General features: G+C 52.8%; 1 protein-coding gene across 2 annotated transcripts in view; it reads left to right on the forward strand.

Annotated features, from left to right (window-relative positions):
• Positions 1-22,659, forward strand: part of CACNA1A (calcium voltage-gated channel subunit alpha1 A) — a 201,253-nt gene that overhangs the window by 154,699 nt on the left and 23,895 nt on the right. For both annotated transcript variants that reach the window (XM_053911664.2, XM_053911665.2), the window contains exons 26-32: positions 3,372-3,471; positions 5,109-5,269; positions 6,944-7,081; positions 8,562-8,763; positions 9,845-10,009; positions 12,302-12,412; positions 16,558-16,641. In XM_053911664.2, coding sequence (XP_053767639.1) covers positions 3,372-3,471; positions 5,109-5,269; positions 6,944-7,081; positions 8,562-8,763; positions 9,845-10,009; positions 12,302-12,412; positions 16,558-16,641 — 961 coding nt within the window. The remainder of the gene's footprint in view (positions 1-3,371; positions 3,472-5,108; positions 5,270-6,943; positions 7,082-8,561; positions 8,764-9,844; positions 10,010-12,301; positions 12,413-16,557; positions 16,642-22,659) is intronic.

Genomic DNA, 22,659 nt, shown 5'->3' on the forward strand with positions numbered 1-22,659 from the left:
GAAGCCAGGACCACAGCTACTGATCACTGACCATCAGAGTCCCAAAGGCCTGTTTTACCAGCGAGGATGATAATTAGGAGCAGAGCTGGGATTTAAACCCAGGACTCCCAGCCCCAAAGCTTGTAGCCTTCAAGGCTCTCTGAAACCCTCCAGCACCAGAACCTCTGGAGAAAAGCTGTTTCTCCAGCTCTTGGCATTGACCTTCAGTGGTAACTGATGACCTTCCGGCTGTCCTGCTACTTGGAGATTTGGCTTTCTTGGTGTTCTTGGGCAATGCCAGGGACCGCCAAGGGCAGGGGACTAAACATGGGGCTTCCAGATGGAAGGATGGACATCAGCCGGAGCTGTGAGCCCGAGGCGGCCCCTCCTGGTGCGCAGGCGGGGCAGGGGTGCTCAGGTGTGTGTGTGTGTATGTGCGTGTTCTGTGTTCTTTCTTCTGAGGCCGCTTACGATCTGTCTCTCCTTCCGACGCCACCTCACCAGGAGCAGTACACGGTAAAGTCTCCGTCTCTCTCTCTCTCTCTCTCTCTCTCTCTCTCTCTCTCTCTCTCTCATCTGTCTCGTTCTCCATGCCCTGGTGCAGCCGCGTTGGTTCTGGGCCTGTTTCCATGGCCCTGCGTCCTTGCTGTCCTGTCGCTTGCAGTGACCAGAGCCCCCCTCAGCCTGCTTCCCAAGGAGGAGGCACCCTGAGGGGTCTTGGCCACTGCCTCCCACGTGACCACCATTAGCCCAGTTCTTGGTGGAGAACAGAGGGGGTGGGGGGACCTCCCTGGGGTCTGATTTCAATAAGGACCTGGGTAATAGTTACCAGAAGGAATGACAGTGCCCCGTCCCTAACGGGAGAAGGGTGGACAGTCCAAACAACTGGACTTGGGATCTGAGAGGACACAGGACCCCTCCCCCAGGAGTGTCTACACTCTGTGCAAAGTGGTTCCAAAATCTGGTTGTTTTCTGTCAGGCCATCTTAATCAAGCTACTCGTTCATGCTCAGGTGCCAAACAGCCAGAAACACTCCCCTCAGTGCCTCAGTAAGAGGATTGTTTCTTAGCCTTTCTAGGGGGCATAATGTCTCCTGGGAGAGAGACCCCCGCGTTGGCTGTGGAGTCATTTTCAGATGGGTGGATGTACCCCAGGAAGCGTGTTCCCAAATGTCAGGCATTCAGCACATTGAGATTTTAGCCAGTTCCACATGCACTTAGATATCCAGTTGCTTGACATTTTTTCCTCCAAAACAGTCTAAACTTCTTGTTAAGAAACTTTATATCATCCCCTTACAATTAGGGTTATTTTTTTAAGATTTATTTATTTATTTTTAGAGAGGGTAAGGGGGAGAGAGAGGGAGAGAAACATCAATGTATGGTTGCCTCTTGCATGCCCCCTACTGGGGACCTGGCCTGCAACCCAGGCCTGTGCCCAGACTGGAAATTGAACCGGTGACCTTTGGATTGCTGGCCAGCGCTCAATCCGCTGAGCTACACCAGCCAGGGCACAACAAGCATTATTAACCTCAGACAGAACAACTGCAAACACGAATCCAGCTGGACTGAAACAGTTGCATTGCATGTTGTTGCATTCAGGCTGGGCTCTTTGTTCGAAAAGCCGTCTGTGAGCGACAGGAAGGCATTCACGAACCTAGAGCACAAACCGGAGGCTTTCTCTCTGACCAAAGCAGGAGACCTGAAAGATACTTGAAAAAGAAATAACTATTTTTCTTCATGATCCGATTATTTAACTGTGTCCCTGTTCTGCCTAAAATGATCTCAGTGACTCTCCTAAACTGTGTCTCAGACTGTGGGGCCAGAGCCTTGAGATAATGACTTCAGTTTAAAAGAGGAAACATATGTTCAGGCTGCTGAATCCTGGAGCATAGCTAATGTCCAGTTCTCCTCTTTATTCCCTGTAAAAAAAGATGAGAGAGGGAGCTCTAAAAAAGCAAATGGTGTGGAGAATTATGTCTCTGCACCTGGATACCCAGACATGCCGTGGTGGGGGTCTCTGGAAGAGCTCTGTCCATGATCCGGGAGGTAACTATAGGACAATGATTGCTAGGAGACCGACACCCCCGCCAAAGACCTCTGATCTGAATCCACTCACATGTGTCCTGAGACCGCAGACCAGGTGTTTGCTGGGCGCCGGGACAAAAACCAAGATTAAAGGGGAAATGAACACATAGAAGAATAAATCACAGTTTAAGCCTTTGAGAGGTTTTCTGTCTAAAGCCAAAAGCAAAAACAGAAATATGAATCTGAAACAGCATTCGGGTCTGGCAGAAGCCAGAGGCAGTCAGGGAGGCTGTCGGATGAAGGGATGTGTACCCTGACCTTCAGGCCGTGTACTCCTGTGGTGGAGAAGTGCAGGGAGGGCCACTCCAGCAGTGGGGACAGTCTGTGCAAAAGCAAACAGCGGCAAAAGAGTGGCTGGGGTTTGGGGTGTGCAGCAGTTGATGGGAATGCAAAGGTCAAGGTAAGTTGGGTTAGGTTTCAAAGAGCCTAGAATGCCACACTTCTAGAAATCAGATTTCTCCAGGATTCTGAGTGGGAGACAGACGTAGTCATTGGCTTTGACCGCTGAGTGCAGGAAAGATGCAGGAAGAGAGTCAGGGAGTGGAGGGGGAAGTTGGGAGATGGGTATTGGGGGTCCAACATAAGCTGGAGGCCAAGGATGGATGATGGAGAGGTTTTGGAGGGCGACCCTCTGGGGGTGGAGGACAGGAAGTGGAACGTGATCTTGGGTTTCTGGCTAGGGCGATTGGGTGGGTGGTGTGTACCATTCACCACAAGCCTCAGTGGCCACACCCAATGCCCTCCTCTTGGGGGGCCTGAGCCCTGGCTGGCTAAGGGTGCCACGGCGCCCCAGGGTAAAATTCACACCCCGTGCACCGAATCTGCATGCAGCTGTCTGACGAAGGTGGGCAAAGAGCCCTTGGAAGAATGAGGCACCTGATGTTCTGGTTCTTTCCACTCCTGTGGACTCAGGAAATAGTGGTGGGTGGGTGCAGGGATATGTTGATTCAAGGGCCACCCGAAGCATTTCCTGAATCCTGTTGGAAGGGTGAAAAAAAAAATTATTTTCTGAGAGCTTTGGCAAGGCTCCCTCCAAAGACAGAACACAGGGGGCAGCCAGCTGCTCAGGCCCAGAGGGATGGTGGAGGGACTTCAACAAGCCCTGACCCCAGAACCACAAAAGGCCATCTGTGTGCTGGTCCCGAGTCCAAACAAGGAGCTGGGCCCTCTTCCCCAGAAAGGACAGGGCTGTGCCAGGCTCACCCCAGACTCCAAGGGTGGGGTCCTGTGGACCTGTGGGCCACCCACCACCCAGCCTGACCTCCACTCCCTCTCTTCCCTCCTCCCCACCCTAACATCCTTCCACAGTGGCAATAGCAAAGGAAAGGACATCAACACAATCAAATCTCTCCGTGTCCTCCGGGTGCTACGACCTCTTAAAACTATCAAGCGGTTGCCAAAGCTCAAGGTGAGATTGGGGCACATGGGAGGCCCGGCCGGGTTGCTATGTACAGTTGAGCAGGTTGCCGGCTGCTGAAGAATACTGCATTGAGAGAGAGGCCGATAGATAACATCACAGCCATCGTGCGAATATTTGGATATATGTATTACCATAAATTTCCAGCAGATGGCAGTAAAGTGCACCTAACAAAATCTACATACTGTGACAATTTTCCATTAATGTCTCCTGCAAGGTCGGAATCCCTTTTCCTAATTCACGTGGAGGCATCGTGTGAATAAAACAGGGTACAACCCTAATCTGGGAAGCAGTACACTAGGTTTCTGGTACTACGTAACCTTTGACTTTTCATCTACCTGTTCTAGGCTCCAATCTCCTGTTCCAAAATATCATGAAACAGCATTGCCCAAAAGTTTATTCCAAAAAAGAAGGAATGAAATGTAGTCATTTAAGCACATCTTTTCAATTTCTGCTCCACTTCAGGGCTTTATCTCTTACTTAATGTTTCTTTAAATCATTGTTTTTTACTTAAGTGAATTTATTTTAAAAGAAAATGCTATCTCCAGTTTCTCAAATTGGAAAACCAGAACCCACTGTTAACAGAAATTAAAATTAAGTATGCACTTTTTTAAAGTAAGAAAATGCTATCAAAACCTACCCAAATACAGCCTGACAAAGGCATGCAGCATGGATGCTGCTCTTCCTTGGTTAAAAGGAGAAGTATCAATGTTGGCGTTAACATAGAAGCAGCTAACAAAGACTTTCCCCTTCACTGAAAAGCACTGAAATAGAATTGGACTGGGGATAACTTTGTTACCACGTGACCCGTGGTCCTTAGCGCTGGGCTGCTACGAGACCTGAGAATCCATCTGCTCTCACCAGGGGTGTACCCCCCGCCCCGTGATTTTGGAAGTATTGATATGAACGCTAATGTGCTGAGGAATGTGAAAGAGATGAAATGTGGCTGCCTTTTGGATGTCAAAGTGGAATTCCAGCAGTATCCAGGTCAATGGTTCTTTGCCATTTCCTGGGTCACAGCCCTCTTTAAAGCCCCATGAGAGCTATGCACGCTCTCCCCCTGGGGAAAGTTGGCAAAGTTAGCCTTTAATTCCAGCAGGTTCGGGGGTCCTGGATGCCCACTCATGGTTAGCACCCAATGCAATAAGAAGCAGAACAGGGTGGGATACATTCCAGGCCAGGATCCCCACCTTCTCTGGTGGTCAATGGAGGGTTCCGTCTTGCCCAGGGCAGAATCTCCTGGGCATAGGAAGTCATCTCTCAAGTCCAGAGTGCCCCCAGCTGCTCAGTGGACAAAAGGGAGGAGAGCAGAACTCCAGGTGATGGGGGACAGGGAGTCCCCTCCATTGAGGGCCTTCCCTCTTGTCCCTAAGAGCCATGCACTTGCCTTGGAGAGGCTCGGAGCCGTGTCTGCACTTCCCAGGGGTTGAGACCAGGCATTTTAGGTGCATAGACTCTCAGGATTGGGTCCGGCCCAGCATGCACTTCTCAGAACTGCGTGGCCTTAACTGCTCACGTCCTGGTCTGTAAAACGGGCATAATGACAATGCTCTGGTATGGTGGGCTGCTGGAGGCAGAGGCCGGGCAGGCCCCAGCCCCTCACACCCTCTCTCAACCCCACCCATCAGGCTGTGTTTGACTGTGTGGTGAATTCTCTCAAGAACGTCTTCAACATCCTCATTGTCTACATGCTGTTCATGTTCATCTTTGCTGTGGTGGCCGTGCAGCTGTTCAAGGGGAAGTTCTTCCACTGCACCGACGAGTCCAAGGAGTTTGAGAAAGACTGTCGGTGGGTCTCCCCTCTCCCAGGGGCCCCCACTGGGGCGGGCGCGGGGGAACAGAGGCCCCAGTCTCGTGCCAGGAAGCTGCTGCAGTGGGCGTGGGGAGTGACCCGACTGCTTCCAGCTTGAATCTGGAATAGAAGGGAAAACCATTTGGGAGTTTGAGTCTCTGTCCACCAGTTTGGCATGAGCCATAAACTAGTTGCTTCACCTTTGCGTCGCCAGCTTTGTCGAATGGGGGATGTGAATACACATCCACGTTCCCTTATTTGAAGCCTTTACAGGCAGATGTGTTTCAAAATCAGAATATTTTAAATTGTAGGAAGGTTATAGAATGCCTGCCCCACATGGGACATGACACCCTCAGCTGTGTCCAGAGCAGCCCTACACTCAAACACGGTATTTCTGCCAGGACATGTGTATCTGTTTGCACCAAATGGGATAAATAACAAGTATCAAGAGCCTCGCGTCCAGTTGGGTGAAGTTTTGTTGCCAAACAAATGAGATCGAGGTGGGCAAACTTTGTCGAGAGCCAGAGAGTACATGTTTTGGCTGTATGGGTCACACAGTCTCTGTTTTGACTACCCGGTGCCGCCATGCAGTTCAAACGCAGCCAGAGACAATAGGTGATCGAATGGGCATGACTGTGTTCTGATAAAACTCTTAATTCTGGAAACTAAAATGTGAATTTCATATACTTGTTACTTGTCATGAATGATTTGTTTTCAACCACTTAAAAATATAAAGCAAGCCCTGGCTAGTGGGGTTCGGTTGGTTGGAGCATCATTGAAAGGTGGCGGCTTCCATTCCCAGTCGGGGCGCACATCTGGGCTGCAGATTTGATCCCTGGTGTGGGCGTGTACGGAAGGCATCCAATCAATGTCTCTCCCACGTGATGGTTCTCTTTCTCCCCCTCTTCCTGTCTCTATAAATGCAATGAAAAAATGTCTACCAGTGAAGATTAAAAAAAAAAAACTATTCTTAGTTTGTGGGCAGTACAGAAACTGGTCCATATTTGGTCTGTGTGCTTTAACTTGCCCACCTCTGAGTTAAGAGACAAGTGTTTGGTTTTCAGAACTTTCTGGACTTTGGAATTTTGGATAAGGGGCTGTGGACCTGAAGTCCCTCCCTTTGGGGTCACCCTCCCAATGGGAAGCTCTGAACTTGGCTCGGGAAGTCACTGAGCCTTTCACGGAACCCAGTGCTTGTAAGTGCTGCCATTGTTGCCCACACGGGCAACTTGCAGCCTGTGGTTATTTTGGTGGCCAGTTACCAGAACTGGGAAGCTCCTCGGCATTGGTGGGAGCCTGGAGCTCAGCTTGATTCCTGCCCTGAAGAGCACCAGCCACCACCCCCTTTGGCCTGGTGAACCCAGAAATGTGCCTGTCTCTCTCCCTGCTCTTACCCCTCCCCAAATCTGAGACTCCCCCCTCAAGCCTAGAAGTTTTCCAGTGGGAAGAGAGTACGGGACTCTGAGTCGCTCTCCCACAGGTCTCAGGCATCATCCGTGGATTTGTCTCCATGTGGATACACACCCTCTGGGGAAAAATGGGGGGGTGTTGCTGCTTCCCCAGCTAAGGAGTGGCAGTGTGGGCCCGTCTTCCCCTCCTCCCATCTGCAGGAGCCAGACAAGAGTCCAGAGCCCCTTCCTCCTCCCACTAATGCCCTGCTTTCCGTGACAGAGGCAAGTACCTGCTCTATGAGAAGAATGAGGTGAAGGCCCGGGACCGAGAGTGGAAGAAGTATGAGTTCCATTACGACAACGTGCTGTGGGCCCTGCTGACCCTCTTCACCGTGTCCACAGGAGAAGGCTGGCCACAGTAAGTGGCCTGGCCAGGGAGCCCCACAGGAGGGGCTCGGGCCCCCAGGGAGCAAAGGGTCTGAGAGCCCAGTGCTGAGAAAGCCCTAGAAGGGGGGCTTGCTCCTGACTTCCCAAGATGGGGTCCCTGCTAGAGGCCTGAGGGGCTGCCACCAGGCCATCACTTCCAGCTGCTGTTGGGCTTGTAGGGGCAGACATCCAGCCCTCACTTAGCTCACCAGGCCCGGAGTGGGTGGGGCTGCATGGCCCAGAACCTCCCAGTAGGGGCACTGTTTCTAATTTACTGAAGTGCTCCCTGTATACAGGCAAGCACGTCCCCTTAACCCTTTCTCTGCTGGAGAACACAGACCTCCCAGAGGGGCTGTGGGCATGCACTGTCCAAGGCTGGCTGTGGGTCCACACTGTCTCCCAGAGAGAGGGCCAGGCCCGGGGCGAGGCAGGTGAGGCTGAACCATGTGAGTGTGGGGTCGGACCCTGTCTTTATTTAAAAGTTTGATAGGTTGTTCATCATGGTCTTTGGGGCGTTCATTTTGATTTATTAAAATATCACAGTAAAATACTACTTACCTTGATTATTGAAGATGTTGGCCTCACTGCCCTTGCCCTACTCCAGGTTCTTGCCCTGGAGATCTCAGAAATGCCAGGTTGAAGGCTGGGTAGATTCCCCAACAACCTCTCCTACCTCCTCCTGTCGGCGAACTTGCCTGGCTGCACGTCTCTCCCCTCCCACCCACACGCAGTACCCACACACACGGGGCCAGTACTAGGCCAGAAGGCACCTTTGGGTGAAAATTTTAAAGATACCCCTTCCTCAACAGACTTCACTTCCATCTGTCAGAAAATCGTTTGCAATATTCTTAATGATTTTGCTCAAATAAGACAGTTTATGGCCACCTGCCAGAAAGTTGTCATCACGAACGCACAGATCTCCCCTGTCTACAGCGTGAACGGCGCCCTGGAGCCGCGCGCCACCTTTGCACCCGGACGGAGCAGCTGTTCACATGGCGCTCAGGCGCGCCCCGTGTCCCTGCTGAGCGGCGAGCACCCCCGCACTTAAGTACACACACACCTGCTCCAGGACCTCTACTCACTCCCCTTTGAAACCAGCACAAACCTGCTTTCAGATCTCAGCCCAGCCACATCTGAGTGGGTGATCTCTTCAGCAAGTCACTTTAAACTGCTGAACCTTAGTTTCCTGCTGTGCAAAATGGAGCCAGTAAGAATCTCCCTAAGAGGGATGCTGGGAAAATAAATAAACCGTGGAACATCTTTTCTGGCATGTAACAGGCTTGCAGTACATGGTGGTAAAAGTAACTGATGTTAACACTCCTCGCAGACCAAGGAGGTGGGAAAAGTAACCATAGTAACTGAAGTCAGAAAACAGGGATTACTTTTATTTCTTGTCCCTTTTCTCTTAATGTTGCTCTCTATTCCTGTTCCCTTGTTCCACCTGCTTCCTCTCCCCACCCTGGTCCTCAAAGGGTTCTCAAGCACTCCGTGGACGCCACCTTCGAAAACCAGGGTCCCAGCCCCGGGTACCGCATGGAGATGTCCATCTTTTACGTTGTCTACTTTGTCGTGTTCCCCTTCTTCTTCGTCAATATCTTTGTGGCCTTGATCATCATCACCTTCCAGGAGCAAGGGGACAAGATGATGGAGGAATACAGCCTGGAGAAAAATGAGGTGCCACTTTGCGGTTGCATCCCCCATCTAAAAATGGGCATGCCCCACCCCACCTCCTCACATCATGCACACAGAGAAACCAGCGTCTGGGGGCCTGTGGGGAGGGAACACCAGCATTCTCCAGGCAGAACCCAGTCTGCAGGGCAGCCCTTCCTGTGGTTTCCAGAGGAAAATAACGTCAGACAGGTGTATGTATCAGTCCATTTAGACTAGGTTATGCTGCATTAACAAGCATCCCCAGGATCTCGGTGCCAGATAGCCATAAAGGGAGTGATTTCTTGCTTACTTTGCATGTCCAAGTTGTTTTGCTCTATGTCATCATTACCCTGGTTCTCTCTGAGACACTTCAGATTAAAAAGAAAGTATATATGGCAAACCATCATCCATCTCTTGAGGCTTGTGCCCAGAAGTGACACAAGTCACCTCTGCTCACATTTCTTTAGCCTGAATGAGACACATATCCACATGTGACGTCAGTGAAGCAGGGAAGTATAATGCGCCCCAGGGAGCATGTTTGTTTATGAATGAAAATCCAATACACCAGGGTGTATAGACTCGGTCCTTTGTCCTTCTAGCCTCATCCAGGCTAGGTGGAGGACCTAGAATGTATCCTTCCTCTACTCTGTTGACCCCTAAGACACCTCTCTCTCCCTCCCTCCAAGAGGAGAAGAGGCAAAGTGCTCCGTAGGAAAGAGTGGTTAGGCTTCAAAGTGAAACTTTAGTTTAAATTTGCGTTCAGCCCACTTGACAGTTGCACCACCTCAGGCAAGTGGCTTAACCTCTCTGAGCCTCCATTTTTCTCATCTGCAAAGTGGGGCTATTAATAGTGCCCACTTCCCGAGTTTGCTAAGGGGTTTCCATAAGATAATGGGGGACATGTCGGCACCAATTCTGGCAGACAGTAACTTCTCAAGTAGCCACAGTAGTTGGGAGAAGAGAGCCATCGCAGTGAGCATGTGGGGGCCCAGGGGTCCTGGCTGGAGGCAGGATGTGCCGGACAGCCTGGCTGAGTTGGGTGAAGGATGCTCAGTGTCTGGCCTCTTTTCCTCTGGCACTCACGCCACTGGCCTCTCCTGCACAGAGGGCCTGCATCGACTTCGCCATCAGTGCCAAACCTCTGACCCGACACATGCCCCAGAACAAGCAGAGCTTCCAGTACCGCATGTGGCAGTTCGTGGTGTCTCCGCCCTTCGAGTACACCATCATGGCCATGATTGCCCTCAACACCATCGTGCTCATGATGAAGGTGAGCCCCCTGGCCCTGTTACCTACCCCCCCATCCCTGTCCCTCATACCTGCCCTCCTCCAGCAAAATGGAACCATCTGCTGTGAGTCTTCCAGACAGACCACACTGTTACCACCCAGCCTTTGCTCCAGCTGTTCCTGCTGCCTGACACACAGTTCCTACCACTCTGGCTAGCTCCTTCCAGCGTTGCTTGCACAGCCCTTCCTACAGGAAGCCTTCCCTGATCTCCCAAGATGGCACCAGGCAGCCATCTTTGCCAGTACCCTGCAGTCATGTCACAGCCCTCCTATCAGTGTGGGCTGCCCGACAGTGTCCCGCAACAGCCTTCGACCTCCAAGGGGCTGGACACGTCCTGGTCGCCCCTGAATCCCTAAGGTTTGCTGAGGGTCTGGCTCAGAGTAGCAAGGGCCCTTGGTCAGTGTTTGATGAATGAAGTGAGGGAAGAGGGACAGGCACCCTCGGGGCCACGGAGCCTCCTCAGGGTGAAAAGGCAGAACCTCTCAACTCGTGCTGCAGAGACCACAGGCCTGGGTTTGAGTCCAGCACCGTCTCACCGTTGAACCTCCTGCTCAGTTTCCCTGTGGACAAAATGGTGATGTTGGTAACAGCGCCTTCCTCCCCCAGGGGGAGAGGAGGATTGGAGGAGAAAGTTCCAGCAAAGACGTTAGCACATTTCTCCACAGTTCAGAAACACTCAATAAGCTGAGCTGCACATATTTGGTGAAAAAGCAGAGCCTGTTTTCCCTTGAAAACCCTTCTCCATAAGCAAGTTCTTTTTTTTTTTTTTTTTATTGTTATGATGGTGAACAGTTTCACACAAGCAGAAGAGAGCTGGATCATCTGAAGACCTTGTTAAAGGCAGGTGCCTGCTGGGCAGGTCTGGGTGGGCCTGGAACTCTGCCTTTCCAACCCACGTCCCTGGACTGCGCCCTGCAGTCCAGGCCCCCGTGGACGCCCGTGGTCACCCATCTGAAACACTTTGTTACCTTCGTCTCTCTCTTCTCATTTTCTTAAATTGAGGAGAAACACATATAACATAAAATGTACCATTTCTAAGAGTACAGTTCAGTGACATCTGGTACCTCCCCCATGCTGTGCGGCCAGCACCTCTACCTAGTTCCAAGACATGCTCACCACCCAAACACCCCGCCCCACGCGAGCTCACTCCCCACTCCCCCGCCCCTGCCCTGGCCACCACCAGTCTGCTGCACCTGTTGTGGACACTTCGTCTATGTTTTAAGCATTTTAAATTACAGACACCACACTATTTCACCATTAACTTCTTCAGTATGCATTTCTTAAAAATAAGAACATTTTCCTACAGATCTTAAGCTTGACAAGATGAGTGATAATTCTCTAAGATCCATATTGAACTGTCCCCAAAATGTCTTTTACAGCAAGTTGTTTTCTGAGCCAAGATCTGAAAGGCTACACATGGCCTCCAGTTTTTGTCTTTTCAATCTCTGCCCTCCCCATCCATACCTTTTTTTTTTCACACTCGACTTTTGGAGGAAACCAGACGAGCCAAATGAAAACGGTTCCAGCCCTGGGTGCCTTGGTTCCCTCAGTGGTTACTGTGGCTTCTCCCTCCGTCTGCCATGCTTCCTGTAACCTGGTAGTTAGGTCTAACAGAGATGCAAGTCTGATTAAGTAGTTTGGTCAAAAATATTTCATACGGAGTCAGAAGTGTGGTTGTTTCTGGGGCAGATAATCACCTGGGAGGGGAGCCAGGGAAACTCTTTGGAAGTGTTGTAAATGCTGGTTTGGGGAGAGTGCAGGTAGGAATTAAAAGCATACCTGGGCCCTGGCCAGCATGCTCAGCTGGTTGGACATTGTCCCGTGGAGCAAAGGGCCACCAGTTCGATTCCAGGTGGGGGCGCATGTCTGGATTGCGGACCTGGTCCTGGTTGGGTGCATGTGAGAGGCAGCCTATCGATGTTTCTCTGCCTCTCTTTCTCCCTCCCTTCCCCTCTCTCTAGAAATAAGTAAATGAAATCTCTAAAGAAAGAAAGAGAGATCTGGGAAAACAAAGAAAGTACTGCGGAGAGCCTGCCGCCTGCCTTAGACGTCCTCACAAGCCTTGTGCAGCCAGGCTGTCCCAGGGTCTAAGACAGGATTCAAGAAAGGAGTTTCTGTTTTGTTGGTTTTCTTTTGATGTGGGGAGTTGGCCCCACAGGGCATCAATAGGGACTCCAAGTGTGAGTCCTGTCGCCTGGGCTAGGACAGCCACACAGCCAGTTCTGCAGACCCTGTCGCCCCCTGAGCTCAACGCTTTTCCTCTTCCCACTCTAGTTCTACGGAGCCTCCCTGGCTTATGAAAATGCACTGAGGGTGTTCAACATAGTCTTCACCTCCCTCTTCTCTCTGGAATGCGTGCTGAAAGTCATGGCTTTTGGGATTCTGGTAAGCACAGCCTTGGGGCTGGGGCTGTGGGGAGGGAGGAAGCCCAGAGGGGCACAGGGTGCTGGGTGGTGGTCTACCCACCTGGCCCCAAGCCCCCCAACCCTAGTGGTGGCTTGAACATCCCTCCAACACCCGCAGACTCCACCTAGCGTTCTTGTGCTTGCCAAGTAACACCGATGATGCCTGACACGTGTTGACTGTTACTGTGTGCAAGGCATATATTTACTCAGCCATTTCCCGAAATGACCTAGTGAGTCATCTGTTTTAGAAATAAGGAAACTGAGATCCAGACAGGCCAAGTCCATGGCATTCAAACTGTTCTAACTGCAGTCCACAGAGAGAAATCCTTGCTACAACGGAGCCCAGCACACAGACACGCATCTAGACACTGAAATGAAATTTTCACAAAAATCAGTGTTGACTCTTACTGGGTGCCCTGAATTCTGAAGTTGTCTATTCTGCCAGATTCCATTCCCTTTTTCTTTTCTTTGAATGCAGCTTAGAACATACTCACTTGATTTTATCTCCCAGTAATGCCAGTGGTCTTGACCTGAGGCCACTGTCCTCCACGGGGCTCTGTGGATTGGGGGAGGAAGGTCTATGAAATTACATGTGAAAAAAATTACATCTTTATATTTTGCCAGCTGCCGACTGGACTTTAGCATTCCCTTCCACCTTGAAGGCAGACAACAAACCCCTGCAGTATTAACAATACAATCTGTGTCACCGATAAAAATCAGATATTTTCCTAGTGCATTACAAAGGTTGCAGGAACCTCAAAATTCAGTTTGCACTCATTGTTGCTTCAAAATGCTGGTGGTCATTAAGCCTACAGCTAGAACTCATTTAATGTGTTAATGAAGAAGTGCATTCATCATTAGATCACCATTTAAAAATATTTTGGTCTTGCATTTCTTTTTTTTAACTTTTTAAAAGATTGTATTTATTTATTTTTAGAGAGAGGGGAAGAGAGGGAGAGACACATCAATGTGTGGTTGCCTCTTGCACGCCCCCTACTGGGGACCTGGCCTGCAACCCAGGCATGTGCCCTGACTGGGAATCAAACCAGTGACCCTTTGGTTCACAGGCTGGCACTCAATCCAGTGAGCCACACCAGCCAGGGCTTGATCATCGTATTTCATTATAACAGGTATCCTTGCAATCCTGGGTATTTTATTTTCTGTACTTACAAAGCTTACCCTCAGAAGGTCTTCCCAGATGGGCAAGGAAGGTCATAGCACAAAAAAAGAAAAAGGTGAAGAAGTCCTGAGCTTAATGAATTGTAAGTTGGAGTGACCTCAGAAAGGTCCCCAGTGAGTGACCAAGCTGAGACTTGAAACAGGATGTCTTCTCTCTTGACCTCGTTAGCCTTTTCTCTGAAGAGAAGGACCCTGCAGACCCCACAGCTCGGGGTCTCAGCCTGGGCCTCAGGGGGTGAAGCCAGCTCTCACCTTGGTGTCCCGAAGTGGTAAAGGGCATCGACTTTGGCACCAGAGAGACATGGATTCAAGTTACATCCAGGCTCCGTCACCTCACCTGTCCATCATGAGAAGGGCCCACCTCTGCCTTTCTCCTCAGTAGAGCTCTTGCAAACCCTGAACACAAACACTGTGTGTCCGGGGACTGGGACTGCAGCCTGGGTGCAGTGATCACACAGTGAGTGCTAGGACCGGCAGCAGTAGCGCTATCACCCCGCCTTCCGGCCCAGCACCGTGGCTGCCAGCTTCGCTGCCTCGCACAAGTACTCGGGGAGATTTTTTTTTAACTGAATCATGCCCTGACCCACCCACAGAAATTCTGATCCATTTGGGGGGCGGGGGGCCTGAATCTATATTTCTAATGAATACCTCCAGGGAGCGCAGGGTCTAGCCCAGGCTCTCTGCACCAAGCACCAGCCAGGCAGGGGAAGCACCCTGAAGACGGGTCAGAGGCACCAACTCAGCACTTCCGTCCTGGGAATGCCACCAGGTCAGGTCACAGAATGTGGATGGGGAAGAGCTTGGGTTCTGATGGAGCCATACCTGGGTGCGAACCCTGCCTCAGCCCCTTTCTGCGGTGTGGCCACAAGCAGGGCATTTGGCCTCTTTGCTCCTGTGTCCACATCTACAAAACGAGAGTAGCAGCAGCCCTGCCCAGTGCAGCTGTGGCAGGCGGCTTTCCGTTCCTCATCGATCTTCAGCCAGGTGCTGGGGCTCCATCTTCCCCACCCCTGGTGTTCCCACAGGGGCCTGCACAGCACCTCCCCCTTCAGTTTTAGATGAAGCTCCAAGTTCCCCATGTGAAATTTAGGCCATAAGAGGAAGCCTTGTAGTCCAGGGGCTTGAGGCCTGTGGCTATACACCTGGGAAGTTGTCTTCGTTTGGGCTCCCCCAGAAGCAGAACCTGGGAGGAGAACTGACTGGAAAGAATTCACCTGAGAGATGCCCCCAGGAAACATGGTAGGGAAGATGGAGTGTGAGGCGGGGGCAGAAGGTATCCAGTACTAGATGTCTTAATGAAGCCATTTTCCAGTGGGCAACTGGGTGCAGTTTTGCTGGGAACCTTGAGGAGGCAGCAAAGAGAACATCAGCCTCATTCCAGTCACAGAGGAGGAAGGAAGCTGGGGTATTTATCCTCCAGTGCCCATCAGCCATAGTAAATAAAGGGCTGCCCCCTGAGGAGCTGTTAATTCCCCCAGCAAATATGCAGCCTGAGAAAGACCTCGGGCAGAGTAATGAAGGTACACAGTTAAAATATGGGGGGTATGAACAGGGGCCCAGCAGCACCTGCAAAAGCACCACAAGTGCTAGTGGAACCCGAATTGCTTTTAGGTAATTGTAAAACAACAACATCTGTCTATTGAGCACCTACTGCATACCAAATCCCCCCCACTCAGACTTTTATGATTGCTATTATACCCCTATCTCCCAGAAGAGGGCGCCAAGACCCACAAAGTCCAACTCTGGACAGCTAACTCAAACAGCTGAAAGAATTTGACCCTGAGAAGCACAGCTCCTAAGTCTGGGCCCATCTCTGTGAGGCACGTGGGCTGCCACAGGGTCAGATGCCCCGGGGAGGAGCTGAGTACTCAGAACACCCTGGCTTCTGCTTTGTGAGGATGCTGGGAAGGCCTGTGTTTGGCATGGGGCCTAATGAGCCATGAAGGGAGAGCCGTCTAAGCCAGACCCTTAGGTCCAGGCAGGGGTACTGCTCCGTGTGGGCTCAAAGCATGTGGAATGTTTCAGTATTCTAACAGTGTGCTGCACCTGTATGTCCCAGTTGAGCCAGCACCCAGCCCAGGGATGTATCAATCAGGACCTATCAAGTTAACTACAGAAACAACCTCCTCATCTCAGTTGCTTCAGTCAACAAAGGTTTCGTTGACACTCAGCAGGTAGGCTCTTTGCCTATAGTCACTCAGGGACCCAGACTTGGAGCAGCCCCACCTGGAATGTTGCCGGTTGCCAGGGTTAAGAGAGTTCTAACAGTCCCGCACTGGTCTGGAGGTGACTCACGTTGCCTCTGCTCACAGCCCACCCACTGGCACTAGACACACACAGTCCCATTTAATCAGTAGGGGGCCAAGACAAGCAGCTTGGCATGTGCCTAGAAGGCCTCTGCACCCTTGTTACTGTTCCCCTTCTCCAGAGGAAGTGGAGGCCCAGAGAGGTTAAGTCACTAGGCCATAGACACACAGCTGGACAGTAGCAGAGCTGCAATGTGAGCCCAGTGGCGAGTGTGCTATAAACACAGTCCTAATTCAGTAGGGTCCTGAACATAGACTCTGGACTCAAAGTCCCAGCTGGGGTCAAATCCTCACCCTTCACTTCCATGCTGTTCGCCTACCAGGCAAGTGAGCGGCTTCACTCTCTGAGCTTGTTGCTTTATGTAAAATGGGTGATAATCCTTGCTTCTGAGGGTCTTCTCCCCAGCAAAGCTGAAGAGGGACCTGGAGGCCAGGCCCCCTTGGGCCAGGTAAGCCAATGGCAGGCCTGGAGTTCTGGGTAAGGGAGACTCAGGAGCCCCCTCAGTAGCATTTTGCTACTTAAATGACCGAGACTGTCCCAGACACTTGAGCTGATAGCCAGCTGTGCCCCAGGCTGGCCATGGAGGGGGCCAGGCATGGAGCCCTATGTTGGCATCTCTGTCCTGTGGGTCCATTCTAGAATTATTTCCGCGATGCCTGGAACATCTTCGACTTTGTGACTGTTCTGGGCAGCATTACCGACATCCTCGTGACTGAGTTTGGGGTAAGTTTCCCACTGACTTCTTTCTGGGCAACTCCTGGCTGGGAGGGGAGTGGGGAGACAGGGAAGAGATCATCCAGGAGCAGCAGGTCCCGACAGGTACAGCTGGCTCTTGCCAGCACTTGGCCATGAGCAGAGAGGGAAAAGCAGGGCCCCCAGAAGCAAGGGTGGCTCCTCAGGAGGGCAATTCAAGAAGACAGGGATGCCCAAAGCCACAGCCACAAGGCCAGTGCGGCAGCGTGAACTCTTCTGCGCTGTTGACTTATGAATAAGCCGTGTGGCTGGGTGCAAGGAAAGAACCGAGACCCTTAGAGGATCCAAGCTGAGCCCCACACCAAACCCCACACCACGTTGGGGGCCCTGAGAGGACCGCCTTCAAGTGCGTTCTGCCGGAACGAACAACTTCTGGTCCATGGGCAGGAGGGACAGTGGTCCTTGGGCCAACAAAGGGACACCACTCCCAGAGCCTTCTCTATCCCCAGACCCAAGGGGTTCCCATGTGGGAGTCTCTGGACCTCTCTGGGGTGGCCCCACATTATCCTGTCTTCTCTTAAAGACTCGGGGCCCCAGAACTCCTGTTCAAGACCCCCTCCTTGGTTGCTTGTGAGTGAGCCCAGGCTTGGGGGCCCTCGGGAGGTTGGGGGGAAGGTAGGAGATTCTCAAAGAGGGAGCGAAAGGGCAGAGTGTGTCAGAGCCAAGGGCCAGGTGTGGTATGCACCCTGTAATGATAGTAATACAAATAATGATGCCGGCAGAATGGGGCATTTGCTGTCTTCCAGGCCCTGTGCCAAGCATTTTGCATGGATTAGCTCAAGGTATCGGTCTATGGCTCAGCATATAAGAAAATTCCCTAGGAGGTTTCAACTGATGGGAATGGGAAAGCAAAGACCACTCATGGAGGAGGCAGGAAGACGTCCCAAACCCAGCCACGGGGGGCGGGGGGGGGGAGCTGTTAACCTGCCCAAGTGTTGAAGTGAGCAGGGAATCTGAGCTGGATTGGGGAGGGGCCGCCTGGTGGTAGCTGTGGACGTGGAGGAACAGAGCTCCTAACAGAGAAGGGCCAAAGCCGGAAAGAGCATCTGGGGAGAGATACCCCAGCCTGCCTCTCCTCACCCTGTCTCCTGCCTACACCTCCCATCGGCGCAGCCCAGCCTGCAGGGAGCCAGAAGGCCCAGGACACAGGGGGATGCTCACAACAGGCAGAAAGGAGCAGACAATAGGTCTGAGTAGGCCGCACCCAAGAAAGAGGGTATTGCACCATTTCGTGGATGAGGAAACCGAGGCTCAGAGCCCAGGGAAGTGAGGCACCTTCCTAGGTTTACATAAGCAGGGCTGGTGACTCCTGAGGGCACATTGGTGTTTTCTGGGAGTCCCCCTTTGAGCCCCCAGCTGAAAGGGATCAGTTGGCCCACTCTCCATCCTGGCAGATTCACAGGACTGGGGAGCCACACAGAAGTTCCCTTTCCCCACATCCCACCCCTGGCACTTTACTCTGGAGAGGTCGTGCCCACCTGGGGTCTGTCTCTTTTGGGGTGCCTCCACCTGGCCACTGTCCCCTGGCAGAGGTCCAGAACCTAGACCTCATCTTTGTCCTAAGCTTCTAAGAGGTCTGAGCTCCAGCTGGCAGTCAAAATACCTTGCCATCCAGCTGAGGTGTAGACAGCTCTGAACCAATGTCCCTCTGGGCCGAGAACTTGGAAGGAGTGGCCTGGCCACCCCAGTAAGGCAGGTGGAGGAAGCTGGTTGTAACCTCCAGTTGCCAGTAAGAGATCCATAGGGATGGACCCCAATGGCCCATTCTCCTGGCTGCAAGACAGGAGAGGCCAGGAGGGTGGGGCACGGGACCGGATTCAGAGATATCAGGACGGCCGCAGTGGCCGCACAGCCCTCCCGACAAGCTGTTTGACTTCGGGCAATGGTGTTACCTCTTCTTGACCTGTGTGTGGGGGTAATCTTCATAACTACCCCCATCGGACCCTTGCAAGCCTCACACTCATTCATGCATTCAATAAGCATGTGTTGAGCACCTGTCATGTCCCAGTCGTTATTGTAGGTGCTGGAGAGAGAGCAGTGAACCAATCAAAACATACAAGATTGCCTGCCCCATAGGGCTGACATTCTAAGGAGAAAGGGCAACTTTTGACAAGTCAGAGCCATCCGTGTGAAGTGCTTGGCTCAGAACCTGCCAGAAAATAAATAGTTCCTACATGGTGGCATCGTTATTGCTATTGCTATTATTACTGTGGCTACTTGGGCTTTCAGTTTGTAAGCCAGCCCCCCGGGTCTGAATTAGAATCATTTGGAGGGGAAGATAGAGGGCAGGGATTTGGACCCTTTTAAGAATGACCAACACCCAACCGGGAGTGGGGGAGGTCTGCCCTGTCAGGCCATGAGCCCTCAGTCATCCCTTCCTGCCTCCCAGGTAAGCCCACTTGGTCTGAGGCAGGAGGAACCAGACCCGGGGGAGGGCAAGTGCCCAGGGCTGTGGGGGAGACAGCGTGAGACCCGCGGGGCCTCAGCTGCTGCCCACGAGTGGCGGGGTGATGTGGGTTTGCCCGGCGTGCAATGGATAATGACTGTGTTTCTTGTCTTGTCTCTTTTCATGCCTGCTCTTTAAACTGTATATTGGCACAACGCCGTCTGAAAAACTCATCCAATCAAAATGCACTATGAAATTCATTTGTTCATCCATGACGTGGTCTATGTGTTCATACACCAATGACTATCTCCCAACCCACCACCACCACCCCACTCCCCGCCCGGGGAACCGAAACCCATTGGTTTTTTGGCACTGGTTACAAATCAACCTAAAAAACGCTGAACACGCCTCCCCAACTGCCCCCGCCCGCCCGCTCCCCCTCCATCTTCAACATCTGCATCTAGAATCCGGTTGGTCTTACTTCTTTCTGAAGTCTAAATGCCTTACATTAACTGTGAACGCATCTCGCATCAGCCTTGCACGTCATGCCCTGGGCTTTCTGACTTGGAATGCCTGACGCACGCCCCTCCCCCCGTCTGTCTGTCCTTCTCTCCCCTCTGTCTGTCCCTCTCTCCAACCCCAACAGCCCCTCTCTCTCCTCGTTCCTACAGAGCCTCTCTATTCTCTCCTCTCTCTCTCTCTCTCACTCTCTCTCTCTCTCTCTCCCTCTCATTGTTTTCACTGGGTTCTGAATCGGGGTTTTTTGTTTGCCTTGGTTTGCATCTTTTGCAGAGAAAAGGATGGGTTTGCCAGGACAAGTCTGCTGGCCGGGTCTCCTGCCCCACTGCTTACACACAACTGACACTAAGCGGCCCTCACATCATTCCTGCTCCCTGTTCAGCCCCCTGGAGCCTGAGCCCCAGGAAAGCTCCACCCATCCCTGACCCCATTCTGAGCCCTCGAGCGCTTTGGGCTCCATCACCAGAGTCGATCTCCAAGTCTGACCAAGGAGGTCTGCAGGGCGGGTAGCCTGCAGTCAAAGACTCTCAGGCTAGGGAGGCTCAGGACAGCTAGGGCTGGGGTCTGGCTGCTTCCCGATGGGCTGGCTGTCAAGGCCCTCTTCTGAAGCCTTGCTCGTGGGCCTCACACACATGGGCCACACACACAGCGTCACTCTTCTCTCTCTGGCTCCATTCTGAGCCCCCCTCCCCGCTACACACACACGCACACACTATCCCTCCCTTCTCTTACATTCAAGTACTGTGCATGCCCACACCCACACCCACACCCCAGCATACACTGTCTCCACCTCTCCTCACGTAGTCAATTCCTTGCGCTCTTTCACACCTCTTACTCTGTTAAATCCCATGTGCCTCTTTCCCTCCCACCCCTGAGCCCCTTTGAAGGACCCCCAATAGCCTCATTGCACCAGGATTCCTCCCTTGCTGGCGGTACACATGCACTCATTCAGCGAACACTTAACGAGCCCCAGTGCCGTGCCCCAGGTGGAGAGGTGGGCGTCGGACACCACCACTGCCCCCTTACCTAACGTCATGTGGGGAGGCAGGCATTGGTCAAATCACCCCTCAGACCCCCTTGAAATGGTAACTGCTGCAAGCTGAGGGAAGAGCAGTGGTGACAAGGTGGAGAAGGGGGAAAGGGCTTTCAAGGCCCAAGACAGCACATGCAAAGGTCCAGTGGCAGGAGAGAGTATGCAGGGGTTGCGTCTGCAAGTGAGGGGGTGTGGCTGGAGCAAGGAGTAGAGGAAGGCTGACCCAGAGGAAGTAAAGGGGGCAGGCCCCTGGGGCCTTGTTGTGGGAGCCTCAGAGGGCTTGGAGCAGGGGAGTCAAGATCAGAAGTGTGATTAGACAAGGTCACTGGCTGCAGAGCCCAGAGCAGTTTGGCAGAGACCTGGGCTGGAGGTGGGCACCAGGAATCTCAGCAAGGTACGTGGAGGAGGCCAGCAGAGGACTGGCCATCTGAGCAAGGGCCTCTCCGGGACCCGGGATGGGCTGTGGGAAAGAGAGGGACCTGGAGGGACTTGAGCCTGGCCTGACTCAGGAGATGAGGTTAGGGACACCAGAAAGGGGCCAGGTTGGGGAAGAGCATGAGCGTTCGAGGTGCCTTTAAGGACACGCTGGAAGAAGTCAAGCCTGCAGGTGGTCGTGGGTCTGCAGCCGAGGCCGGTTCTGGGCTGGAGGTGGCAGGATTTCCTGCAAATGGCAGGACTTCACTGGAGCTCTTGGCTGAGTGGTTCCCATGTCCTGAGCACTTACGTCCCTGAACACGGCTGGCCTTTCGGGGTCTGCACCCTGCCCCGAGCACCCTAGAGCCTGGACGCACAGGGCAGGGTCGGAGGAGAGGACAGCTGCTCCCCGTGGCCTGTGGACGGAAAGATGGAAGCTAGGAAGAGGGAAGTTGCCGGAAGTTCTGTGAGCCCTTGAAGGACTCGACGCAGACCTGGGAAGAGGTGGAGGGGTGGTTAAGGGCAGACCTGCACCTTCCCCTGCCCTACTGCCCAGACCTCTCTCATCTCCACCCCCTCTCTGTGTGTCTCCCTTCTCCCTCGGTTCCAAGAAGGGCAGCATGCTCTGCACGTGTCTCCCTGCGAGACCCCCTTGCTTCTCCTGCATGGTGGCAGGCGCCCTCCGCTCGAGCCCGAGCCCCAAGGCTGCTTCCAGGGCCCCCCCCCACCTCTGCATGCTCAGCCGAGTCCACATGTTATGTTCCCACCCCAGGAAGGGATGGCTTGTACTCTGGGGATGGATGGGAGAAGGCCAGGGACACCTGAGCCATCAGCTTCATCCCCAGTGGAGCTGGGTGCCAGGCCAGACTAGAAGTCAAGGCAGTGGAGCAGAGAGTGTGACTCTGTCTTACTCAGCTGGGTTCGGGGGCTTATTCAAGGAACTTGGGACATTGTCGTGACGATTAGGCCCAATATGGTCAGGGTAGGATGTTCCAGTGCCCTCTCCCATCCTAGAGACATAGGGACCAACTGATGTGACCCAGAGAGTGTCCTAGACTTTGCCAGGAAACCCAGAGGCATCTTGCCAGCCCAAGAAATTCCCTGAGCCGCCATCACTGCCTCAGCTCCCAGGCTGGAGGTGGAGGAGGACACAGGTCTGGCAGCCGGGCAGCCCTCGGAGCCCCCACAGAAGATGCCTGTATAATTCATTGCCCAGACTGTTGAGAACCAAAGGGGTGCTGTGGCTGTCAGGGCAACCTGTATGGTCATCCCCGTGCCATTTGGGGGTGAGGGCTGGGGCAGTTTAAATCTTGCTCCATGCCTGTGTCTCAATCCCTTCCAAGTCCCATAGGGCATGGTCCAGTGAAGGCCTCTCTGCCTCTCCCCCGCCACTGGGTGATGGAACAGCAGAGGCAGGGATCTCTCCACTGGCTGCTTGAGGCAGGGATCTCCAACCCCCAATGCTTCTGGGGGCCAGTAAGGTGCCAAAAGCCAGGAAAGCAGGTGCTGCTTCTAGAACATGGGGCCTTTGACAGGCTGGACGGCACACCTGCGCCCCAGGGAACTGTAGCCAGAAGCAGGTCAAGGGTTTCCAGAAAGCCAGATTTGGAGGGGAAATTTGATATTTTTAAACAAT

Source organism: Desmodus rotundus, chromosome 9 (assembly GCF_022682495.2).
Source record: "Desmodus rotundus isolate HL8 chromosome 9, HLdesRot8A.1, whole genome shotgun sequence".
In the NCBI taxonomy this organism is placed as follows: domain Eukaryota; kingdom Metazoa; phylum Chordata; class Mammalia; order Chiroptera; family Phyllostomidae; genus Desmodus; species Desmodus rotundus.